Raw genomic sequence first — 12,040 nt, 5'->3', positions numbered from 1 at the left:
CTCCCTCCCACTAATTTTAAACAGAAACTATGAGTTGAGGGAATTAACAAGTACTTTGCATGGTAGCGTTTATCTTCGCTTTTGACGTTTTTAAATGCTATCTTAAGATTTATTTTTAGTCATAATAATTGACATAATAATTGAAGGAAAAGTTTAGACAGAAAGCATTAAAAGTATATGGCACACCAGAAACACCTAATAGAGCGACCAGGGAAGGCCTGCCAGAATATTTATCTTGCTATTTACCAGAATATTTATCTTGCTATTTACTCTACTTGAAAAACCAAGAAATAGGCAGAGGAAAAAAGTTCAGAGATACAGCTATTAGCACCGCATGTAAAAAGAAAATAAGAGTTAAAAGTAATAAAATACAATAAATAGCAAATGAAGTTATTCACCCCTTAAATACATTATTTTGGGCATGGTAGGCATTCCAGCTACCTAGATAAAGTTTTGCAGTAATCTGAAATAAACACGGGATGTTTTTCAAAGAGAAGGCTAATACCAAATGGCCAATAGTTAACGCTGGAAAAAAGCGATAGCTCAGTGTACAAGTCTGGCTTTCAAGAAGTGAAGAGAGAAGGCAAAAAAAAGGGAAAAAAGATGTAAGTCGTAACAATCTATAAGAAGTGAATGATAGTTCACACACTGCTGGTAAAGACAGCAAGTTTTCAGAGTGAAGTAGAAACATTACTTGATTTATTAAAATAGAATTGCAGACCGTAATATGCAATCAGGAATGCTGTCTGTAGGCTGCACCCTGAATTCATCTTCTGAGTTAGAGTTGGTAAACAGTCTCCTATATTTGCAAAGTAAGAATTTAGCTTGTACCCCAGTGTTACTATACTATCAAGTATGTTTAGTTTTGAAAGTCCTGTGATCTTATTTAAGAGAGACATGTAGCTTCATTATGTTTCCTGTTTCAGGAAGTTACTTAATGGGCGCAAGGAATTCACAAATCAGAGGAAAACAAAAAACCACTTTAACAAGGCCAAAAGGAAAACCAGTAAGATAATAAGCACTTTTATGCTTTCTCTTGGAGAGATAAGAAATACAGGGAAAAAGGTCTTTGTTGAGTAAGTAACATATATAGTGTAATAGTACCTGTCCAGGAACGACTGCTCTGGAGAAAAGCTTATTTAATTGAACCAGTTCATTGGGCGTTGTATCAAATTTCAAGGCAATACTGTTTAAAGTATCTCTTGATTCCACCTGTACCAATTGGGGAAAAAAACAGAACAAACAAAACTGTAAGCAGTTAGTTCAAATCATGGTTTAGAAATTGTATCAAGTGCAGATTTACTAAGATTTTGATGAATGTTAAAAGCCTTCATATCCCATGATTCCCAAAAAACCAAAACAAAACAGGACTCCACCACATCCCCCCAAAAACATACCTACTCTGTAAATATTAGTCTACTACAACCCCACATAAGGGCACCTGCCTTCTCACTACGTTTCCAAGTGATCAGAAGCATCAGTCATATGCTCTGAGCTGTAGGGGTACCACTGCACCAATACACGATTGATTGGTTTCACAGAACCCTTCATTCTCCTTCTTGAGCTCCTCTTCTCCGATCCTCACTCACAGAAAAGCTAACGCCACCTCTAAAAACAGGAACACACTCTCTTCTTACTGAAATAAGTTTCTGTTAACCTGACGTGTAAGTAAAATTCATCACCGAGACAAAAAGCAAAAATACTGAAGCAAAAGAGGTCAACCAGTATGACAGAAGATGGAGCATAAGCATTTTGAGTAAGTGAGTCTCAAGTAAGGAACAGATTTTCAAGCTCTTCATTTCACCCCCATCTCCCAAAATGTGTTCAACAGGAACCAAGAGAAGAAAGCAAAGAGAAAGAAGTTTTATTCACAGAGAGTAATTCAGAATAAAGAAACACTTCAGAATGACAAAAATTGTATCACAAGGGAGCATACAAGGGAAAGTGTATTGCGGAACGGCACAAGGTTTCATGAGCACTGTACCAGGAAAAACAGATCTTACCAGTTGAGAGAAGATGAAGTAATACAAGCAAAACTACACTTGTGTTGCTAAATATGGAGCACTGCTAGGAGAAAAAAACAAAAAAAACAAACCACCAAGTCCCATCTTAAATGTCTTCTCATTTGTTCCTCTTACTATATGTGCAGAAGTTACATCTTCTACTCTATACAAATAGCATTAGACTAATTATTCACAGGTTTAATTCTCCTATTTTCAAGCTATTCATGTAACTTTTCTTGACGATTAGAGAAAATAATGCTTTTGCTTTTAAGTTCTTTTTACTTAATTTTCAAATGAAAAGTAGGTTAGAGGAGGGGAAAAAATTGAAAGGACAACCAGAATTTTCTTCACAGGGTATGGTCTATACAGCTGTTCTGAGAAAACCAGTGGCTACGTTAGCTGACCCTGCATACTCACAAGGTATCTTCTGCTTTTCACTCACTTCCTTAACAAAAATGTGGGAGCACCATGTCTTGTATGCCTGTTACTACACTTAAATGTAGATACCCTTTAGTTCTGCTTGAATGAGGGCAGAAAAAAACCCAAAACAATCAACTGAGGGTAGGGTGAGGGGATGGAAGGAAGAGTCTTCACATCATGCTCATTTTAATAAGTTTCTGGTATTGCTTGCTCAGAGTAAACCTCGATCTTATGCAGTGACACACAAAAAAAAAAGCAGTATTTAGAACCAAAAGACTCAAATGCTCCATTTCAGAAACTTCGCTACAGTGAGGGAAGCAATAAAACATACACCGGGCTAGCAGCTGTACTCTACTGTGAACTGCTCCAGCTGAACTAGTATATTCCATGTAACTAATAAGCATCCTATGTTTTGCTCTCAAGAGAATTCAAAGAGGCACATTCATTCTTCACAGAAGCAGCAAATATTTTGCCAGAGTGGAAGAACATGTTTCTTTCTACAGGTTGCAGTGTTAGCCAGTATGGAGTGATTACGTATTTAGTATTTTAATACATTTTATTTGCCTTGTGAGAATAGCTAGCAAAGAGAGTTCCTATTGGCTGCAAAGTAGCATATAAAAATTTAACTAATTGCTCCTCAAAACACATTTCTGCTTAAATGTTCCAAAGCCAAACATTGAATAGAACGTTCATCCCAAAGTAATTTAGGAAGAGAAATGCTTTCACTCTATTAACGTTTTTCAATGTTATGTCATTAGGGAATACATGTTGACAGTACAGGAATAACAAGATAATATATATAACTGACAGATATAAAGAAGCTAAGTACATCCTTTAAATAGAGAAGTGGGTTGTTCTGCAAAAACTGCTACAAATATAACGTACTTTGAAGGCTGTTATAGTTCAACAGATAAAGAGGGTAATTGGGATATTAACAGAATTAAAGCTCACAAGTAAGATCAAAAAAATTTCTTTCCATGTAGAATTCAGTATCATTTTGTGAAGGTATGTTTGTCAGCCTAGATTCACTTAAGAAAAAAATAAATGGCAATTAGCTTAATTTATTTATATAAACAGATTTCTAATTCCATTATGACAATTCTTCATATAGGGAGCCATTAAGCTAAAAGCAGCAAACATCTCTACTGGTATATCAGGTATGAAAGGCTGTACTGTAGTACTTCTGAGTAATTCAGTACTGTATGATCACACAGATACATGAAAAATAAGAACATTCTCATATGCCACTTTTAATTGGTACTAGAGCTGTAACCAAAAAGGACCCTAACCTGACCAGATACATACTACCTGTCCCACAGATGAAAGCAAAACACAATCACATCAAGGAACAATAGCGTTTCTGTCAGAAGCTCTACTTAATAAGGAAGTTTTGCTAAACCAAATTGTAATGCAAGATTCAAAAGCTTTGTCTTATTCAACAACTTGCTCACATAAATGGTGGAGGACAACAGTTAGCTGCAAGGTAGATATTCCTTAGGTATGACTTCAGGATGGAAACATTTGAGATTTTAGGCTAACTTTCATATAAAAGAAGTTAAAGTATTCAACTACAACCCACAAAGCTTATGCCCTTCAAGAATGCATTTACTCTTTTCAGCCTTCAGAATAAAACCATCTGGTGAGATCTCTTGACAACTAAAGGGTTTATCTCACAAAGCACTAACATAAAAATAGCAAATAAGTCTCCTCCTCTTATTTGGCTGTAAATTTTCACAGGTGGATCTCCACACTACAGGGGATTTCAGAAACCAGCACTGGTATCTTCTTAAAACAAAGAAAGTGTTCACACAATAAAGTCTTGCAGAAGTATATCCCTATATTCAAAGGCCTATTTGCCAACGTTCAGACTTTCTACTATTTCAAAGAAATAAAATCTGAATAGCCAAAAGATGAAAGGGTATCTCTGTGGAAAAGCATAGTTTAAAAACTAACAAATTTAAAACACAACACCAGATACCAAAGCCACCCCCTAGCTTTTCCAATTATTTGTTCCTTCATCAGTTTAAATACCAGAAGAGAGGGCAAAAAGTCACTCCTCTCTCAGGAAATAAACTACTACATAAAAAAGATATTTAAATGTTATTTTGAGCATTAAGAATGTTATACAAATATTTGGATATTAAAACATTATGCTTAACCTTCATGGGAAGATTACCTCTTTTGAGAAGAGAAGGGGATGAAGAACAGTGACTGCGATGTTTTGCAACTTGAACAGAAAGGAAAGATTTGTTCCGATGCAAATAAAACTCAAAAAAACCAAGATACGTGAAAATACTGTTTTATTGCCTGAAATAATCTGAAATGGACTTGTACAAGCCAGCTGGTGAAGTGGTTCAATACATATGCATTGGCTTCATTTCTTTCAGTATGCTGACTTGGAAAAAGATTAAAGGACATTGATCAATGAAAATGTAAAAAGAAAACAAGAATTGTTTATTCAGGATTGTGTTAAACTTGACACACAAATTCTGCTTTGTAACTTGCACTGAAAAAGAGTCTCTTAAAATATAAGTAGATTTCACCTACTCAGCAGTAAGAGCTTTTAGTCATCAACTCCCTTAAATGAAGATATGACACATAAGACTACTACCGAGTTACTTGTACCTACATAGTCACTTACCTATGTATATAAGCATATCTAAAATTCTAAGCTAAAGTGTTTTTACAGATATGACTAGACACAGAAAGAGCTACTTGAGATCCAGACCTTCCATCTTCCTCTTCCAGTAAAATCCCAAATCAAACACTCTCTTCAAATCATTTTGTCCCCATTTGAGCAGAGGTACATCCCATTACCCCTTTTCTACTTACAGAGCACTACTTACAGACCCATGTTTGACTGCAGAGAAATAACTTCAGAGTCACCACTGACTAAGGTTCAAACCGCCTTCATTTCCGACAGATTAGCACCCAAAGCTCTTTAAAAACCTTATTTAAAATCAAATTCTCTACTGAATTTTCAATGAACTTTACTGTCATTGCATCTCAACAACTGAAATTCACTCATACTTCCATTAAAAATTATACAGTAAATATCTATGAAACTGCACATTTTTTCTTTAAATATGCTTCAAAACTATTTGTCCAAGAACCAGAAAAACTAAAACAAATTATGAGTACTAAAAAGACCTAAGAGAATTAGAGATACGAAGACTAACAGCAGTGACGACAAAGGGAAGAAGATGACAACATTGGTTTTGTACCCAAGCCTTAAAAAATACCAGATTCCAACTAAGTTAACTACTTGTTTATAGGTCTAATTTCCATAATATGCAATATCAGGAAAACAGAACTTACTAATATTATAAAAGCAACTTCAAAAATAATTTTTAAAATAAATAAAATATGCAACAGATAAAGTAATGTATCATCATTACAATCCACAATTTCTAAATTCCCCAAAACTGGGGAAAAAGATTGACAGAGGCACGCTCAAAGAAACGCGACAGCTGAACAGAAATGCAATCCTTGGCTTTGAAATGGAAGCACCAGGAAAAAAGGGCAAAAACTCCTAAGCACGGAGTAGACCAAACAGCATGTAAAGGCTTACAAGGGCAATAAAACCAGCTGAACCAGAAGAGAGAACCTTCAGTATCCTCTACTCAAGCTACCCTAGGATTGAAAGTAAAATCCACAGTTATTCTAGAAATATATTAGCAGATACCATTTATCTACTCTGAAAACAGGTACGTTCAGCAAGTCATTGCAAGAAATTTCAAGTATACACGTGGGTTCAAAGTCTAGCAAACTCTGACATGTTTGATGGCCACCATTTGCCACCAACAGTTCTTCAGCTAAGAAAGGATCAGAAAATCCTCCTTGTTTTACCATAAGAACCTGACATCAGAAGCCCCTGTAGCTTTGTTTTCAATATGCATATCTAGCTGGTTTCTAAGTAAAAAAAGAGTCCAGACTCAGTTTCCAGATGTTGGACTTACCACTAAATAACTAGGAAGAGATCACATGCAGGAAGGCTGGTAGTTCAACACTGAGGTCTCTGGCTGAAAACTCAGTCTGAAGACTCTAGTTTGCTCTAATCTTCTTGGACCTTCATTAACTGGTATCAAGCTCTTCTCATAATCTAGACAACATACTCTGTGTATTAGGCATTTATCTGCTATTTCAGGAGAAGAGTACAGCCTTCAACCTCCAAAGAGTTAAAAGGGAAGTGGGGCAGGGGAAGGGAAGTCTTGCACTGAAGCCTCCACCACTGATAAACCAAATCATCCATCTCCATCGCTCACTTACTTTTTTTTTTTTTAAAGTGCTTTTCCTGTATAGCTTTTTCTCAAGTGTGATAGACTATCTGTAAATAACCAATTATTTCCTTTTCTCCTCAAAAGGAACAGAGGTTTGAAGGCTTTTCTTGAGGTCATGCAACTGCTAGCATGCCAACCCTGTCTGCTTATGCTCCTTTATTCATCTGTAGTTGGCTCTTCTGACAGACACTGGTTGTGTTCATACAACATGTTACAAGACTTCTAATGCAATGTGAATATAATGTTATATAAGCAATGTAAAAATGCTACTTTCACCATATGAAAGGGAGTAGTTAGTAACAATAATTCACCTAAATTATTTGTGCTGTTGGTCCTTAGAGCCTGTTCACATGCACTAGTTGTGTGCAGAAGGGGAAAACAATTGGCTTGGCACACCAGCTGTGAATTCTGAAATAATAGGTAAGACCAATTTGCATTTGTTGACTGGCATTCAGAAAACAAGAAGCTATATTAACTTAAAAAATATAAAAAAAATATCTGTTCCCTGCCTAAGCAGTAACAGTAAAAATAAACCAAAGTTTTCTGTATGCTTTAGAGGCAACTTACGACTTGCTTCCTTCACTTAGTACCACATCTATCGACATCTCACTGGTGCTACATACAGAACAGTAATTCTGAGCTTTTACGCTTTGGGACTTTTAATCTACAAATCTTTAGTTGCTTTGTGGCTTTAGCTTGAAAGAGAAAATATACTTTATTGTTTATTATTCCCCAAAGTAATGATCTTCTTCTAAAAAAAAAAACAAACCAAGTTATGTGGGAATTGTATTTCACATTAGAAAAAACAGTTTGCATCAGGAAGAATCCATCTCATGCTAGCCTTCAGGAATACAAATAAACCTTTTGCTCCTAAAACCACAAAGCTCTGGAAAAACATAAACTATTATTTAAGAAAAACAAAACCACATCCCCTCCAAAAAATCCCACAGAGCAAATAACCTCGCTAATCTTTCAACAATACCGGTGTGAGGAGTCTGGTTTCTGCCTTTATTCTTATACTACTGCTCAAAGTAGCAACACATGAATACACATAAATATAATATGTGTGTGTATGTATGTGTTATTGCTTTAAGAGGCAGCAAAATCAAGTCAGAAACCAGACATTAATTCACCTTTCTGCATGAGTAAATTTATAAATAATAACAGTAGCAAATTACCAGAAGAGTTACCAGATCTCTCTTGTAAGTATAGTGAACCTAACCGCAGTTCCTAAATGTTAGTTCTGTGTATTTTACTAACATACGTGCATGACACACAACTAAAAGTAACATCAAGTTTTCAGAGGTTAAGTACCTCACGACAGAGATGTACAGCAATACTGGATAGAATATGGTGTTTGTAAAGCTGAAATGCCCCATGTTCCATACACACAACAGGTTCCTTCACAAGGCTGGACTAATTTTAAAGACAAGTAGTCTTTGATTCTTGTGAATCGTCTTTCTGACTCACAAGGAAGTGATGGAATACTTCAGTATGTAGTAAGAAAGTTGTTTTTGCAGCTAAAACTCCACCTACTAGAACACAAAAACCTGAAGTACATAACAGCTTGACACAAATATACTACTTTAAAGAAGTAAAGCTTGATGCTCTAGCTTTGTCTAGAATACAACACACCAAGATAAAGGCAAGCACATGGTGGTAAGGAGTGAAGTGGTCTCCTGAGCGAAGAGGAACCCCAGTTTCAGAGTTACATCTGAGCATTTTTCCTCAACTGCTCCAGGCAAAATAGGGTTAATGCAACAGAAACAGTCACATTTAGTTTAATGTTCTTCAGCTGCTACAACCTAAGCAGCAGAAATTTCTTTTTTTTTATTTCAGCTTCAAGGAAATCTTCAGTTTAGGCTAGAATTACATTCAAATTCCCAATATAAGCCACACTAATGAAGTGCTTTTTCCAATGCACACATCCTCTGCCTCTCTCAAATGACTATCACAGCCTTCTCCACAGTTACGCCATGGTTTGGCTTAACGTAACACTAAGAGTTAAGTCTCCCACATATCTCCTATTCTTGGAATAGGTAAACACCAAGAGGTCAAGTGAAGCCTTTATAAAAAGAAGTTCTCATTTTCATTTTATCATGTCTGTCTTCAAAAGCATTCAAAGGTAACTGTGACAGACTTTCCCTATTTTAATGTCAACCTTATACACATTATTTATAGACTTAATTACATTTCCAGCATATAACACAAGACAGATACTTCTCACTTTCGTTTTCCTTATCACTTCAGTTTCCCTTAGTAACCAGAAATGTGAAAAGCTGACTGCAGCACAGTTTGAGGGTCATTTCAAGAACAGAAAAGGCAGAGAAAGGCTCCATTTTCAGATACTGCTGCAGAAACAGAGCTGTACTGTAACAGGTATAGGTCTACAAAAATTAGGAGAGCACCAGAAGGTCAGTATCAAGATTTAGCTTCCCCCCTCCCCAACTTCATTCTGCTCTTTCTCCTAATGTCAAGTTTACTAATAATGCTGAAAGTAGGGAACTTGCACATGATTTTTGTAATTAATGTTACTCACTTTTTCTAACTAGTTAACTAAAAGTGAGCCAGCCAACAGACTGATTAGCTTGGTTTTTGTGAAGAAAAAGTAAAAGAAAAGAAATATAAATACAAAAGCATTATTCAAGTACTGCTAGCCACTTCTCGATTTAATTCCTGTCAAAATAAGCTATCAGATACACAGAATTCTAAGATTAAAGGTAATGCACATTACTGTTTGGCTTATATTTTCTAATGAAGCTTTAAGCCTGCACTTGCTATGCAATGACATTCTTACAATAAGGCAGTAACTTACAGAATATTCAATAGTCCCTCTAGGCTTTTGAAAAGACATTCGTCGTCCATCTTTCTTGTCTGGGGTCTTCTTCTGGCCAGTGTCTGAAAAAGATTGAGGCAATGTGCGTGTTAAATTCATTTTCCTCTCTCAGTAACTGTCACAGGCTGCTGACTCCTGCCCGGTGGGCAGACATCTAAATTCACCAGTTACAGAGCTTGCTCCCCGTGCCTGTGCCTAACAAACAACCGGCTGCTACAGCAGGGACTTCATTCCTCTGCAAGGCTTTCAGAATCTGACCAATATAAACCACTGGTAACTGGGAAACAACCAACTGCATAAGTACTTGCTGCTATCCAGGAAGCTGTTAATGAAGGAAGACTACACAGCAGATCGACTCCATCAGGGAACTAAAATTTCTGGAACGACTGCATTTAATTGCTTTTATATCTCACCCAGTCTGCTTTCATGTAGAGAGGAGATGCTCTAGAGTTCCTGCCTGTTTGATCTGCTCAGCTGGGATTTTTTGTCACTGTCTGATAAGTACTGAGCATTTAAAGATTTTTACAGAACAAAGAGCACTGTTGGTATTTAGCTTCATAATTATCTGGTGTGTGACAAACACATAAAGCACCTACATAAATAATAAATATTCTAACTAAATAACACAAGTTAACGTTTGTTTTTATTGGGGCACAGTATTTTGATGTCCTCCATTTCACAGACGAAATGGACAACAATTTGTACCTCAAGTCTAGCCTACTTTTTTATACTAAGTGCCTTGGCATTTATGAAAAACATAATGCATTAGTGAACTTCCATGATTCAACATAAATTATTTAATCCTACATCTTTGGAAAAGTGTTTTGTAACATACCCATTTATACACACACGCCTCTTTTTTTTTTTGAGATTAATCTGTTCAGAAGTTGGATCTCTGTCACACAGCCTACACCTTCAACAGTTAAGTATCTGCTACCAAGGAGCCCAAAGTACACATGAATGAGATATGTTAAGTTTTTATGCTGCGATGGGATTAGTTATATTCCCCATTTTGAGATATTCAAACTTCTGATATCATAACCAAATATATTTAGTCAAATATTTCAAATCAAATTTCATAGAAGAAACAAACCTCATTATGTATTTTCTTTTAAAATATTTCAGCATGGCTAAATTGAGAATAGAAAACATACTTCATGTCTATTTAAGTCTCACCTGAAGTACTAAGAAAACTTGCTGTAAATTGACAGTAACTTCTGTGCATTCTTATTTTTAATTAGTATCTCAACTGCAACACCAGAGAAGAGACTAGAAAAATAATTGCATGAATTTCATATATCCCTTCCCAAATTTCTACACAGATAGTTGAAGCTATCAAGGAATGAGAGGAAGAAAAAATCCACACCAATATTAATTACAGAGGAAGTTCTGCAGTGCCAAAAATAAGAAACAAAATAATAAAAAGACAAAACTCTCAGCAAATATCTTACATTTACTATATAGGGTAAGCTGCAGAGGACAACAACAAAAGCGACTTCTAGCAGATTCAAATAAATACTCTGCTGGGGTGTTCTTTATGTAACATGGAAATAAACACCGGACTAAGTTTTATATACTGAAAAAATCTGACAGGGAACGTTTTCACACCTGTGAGACAAAAGCTGATCTATAGATGGTATTAATTACAGTAAGTTTTTACAGCTATGAATGACAGTCAGGATATTAAGCCTACTTCAAAAAATTTCCTAGAAATTCTCAAAAATCTAGACACTGTAATTCCACATCCTGCAATCTTCACTCAGTTCATTAAAACGTATTTCTTCCCTTATTTACTAATTGCAGCTTTTAAAGAGTTACCTAAAACGAAACCTTTACTTCTGCTTATATAAATAGTTTTTAAGACTGCAAATGTCTCTACAGAAAATTAAGCCAACTCAGTAAAGGATAGAATACACTACAAGTTTTTGTGTAGACTTAACAGTAGCCAATATTCTCCTCTTCCAGGCCAAATATTTTGTTACCAAAGTCTCCACCTGACTTTGCAAACCAACAGGTGCCTCCTCAGTAAGCTACTGAAAAACGGCAACAGCTGCTGGGCGGTAGCTGTGCCACATTTGTCAGCCCATATCCAAGCTTTGCCAGTAGCCTGATCATTTCCTTTCAACAGTGCTCTGGTGCCAGTACTCCTAAGCAAAAGTCAAAGGATGCAGCTGAAGAAATACTGATCTCATCCAGAATTCCATACATGTCTTAATCTATACGTGGAGTACCCCTACTGTAGAACAAGCATCTTCTTCCCCACCCACCCTCTTCATTAAATAAAGAAGCCTTATATTACAAATGTATGTATCTGCATCATTTGTGTATAACTCAATGTCGTTTGTGTGTTGGTTTGTGGGGGTCTTCTTCCTAATACAAATTTAAGTTTCCTTTTTCTTCTTACTATTTCATGTGTAAGCATCTGAAGAGTTTGCAGACAAGTGCCACTCGGGAGGTCGGGTTACATTAACTTCTCCCTCTCTAGTAATTGAGCAGTAGAA

The 12,040-nt window shown here is 36.0% G+C and overlaps 1 protein-coding gene across 1 annotated transcript in view; it reads right to left on the bottom strand.

The window, feature by feature from the left end:
- The window catches only part of LOC104278102 (oxidation resistance protein 1-like), a gene marked incomplete at both ends in the record, with an annotated part of 15,074 nt that extends 5,473 nt beyond the window's left edge, over positions 1-9,601 (bottom strand). Inside the window, 2 exons of the mRNA XM_009874976.1 lie at positions 1,105-1,212; positions 9,519-9,601. Coding sequence (XP_009873278.1) covers positions 1,105-1,212; positions 9,519-9,601 — 191 coding nt within the window. The remainder of the gene's footprint in view (positions 1-1,104; positions 1,213-9,518) is intronic.
- Positions 9,602-12,040: the final 2,439 nt, after the last annotated feature.

The sequence above is a fragment of the Apaloderma vittatum genome, unplaced genomic scaffold (assembly GCF_000703405.1).
Source record: "Apaloderma vittatum isolate BGI_N311 unplaced genomic scaffold, ASM70340v1 scaffold44438, whole genome shotgun sequence".
NCBI lineage: Eukaryota > Metazoa > Chordata > Aves > Trogoniformes > Trogonidae > Apaloderma > Apaloderma vittatum.
The sequence above is the reverse complement of the archived record's forward strand: the minus strand, read 5'-3'. Positions and strand labels throughout refer to the sequence as shown.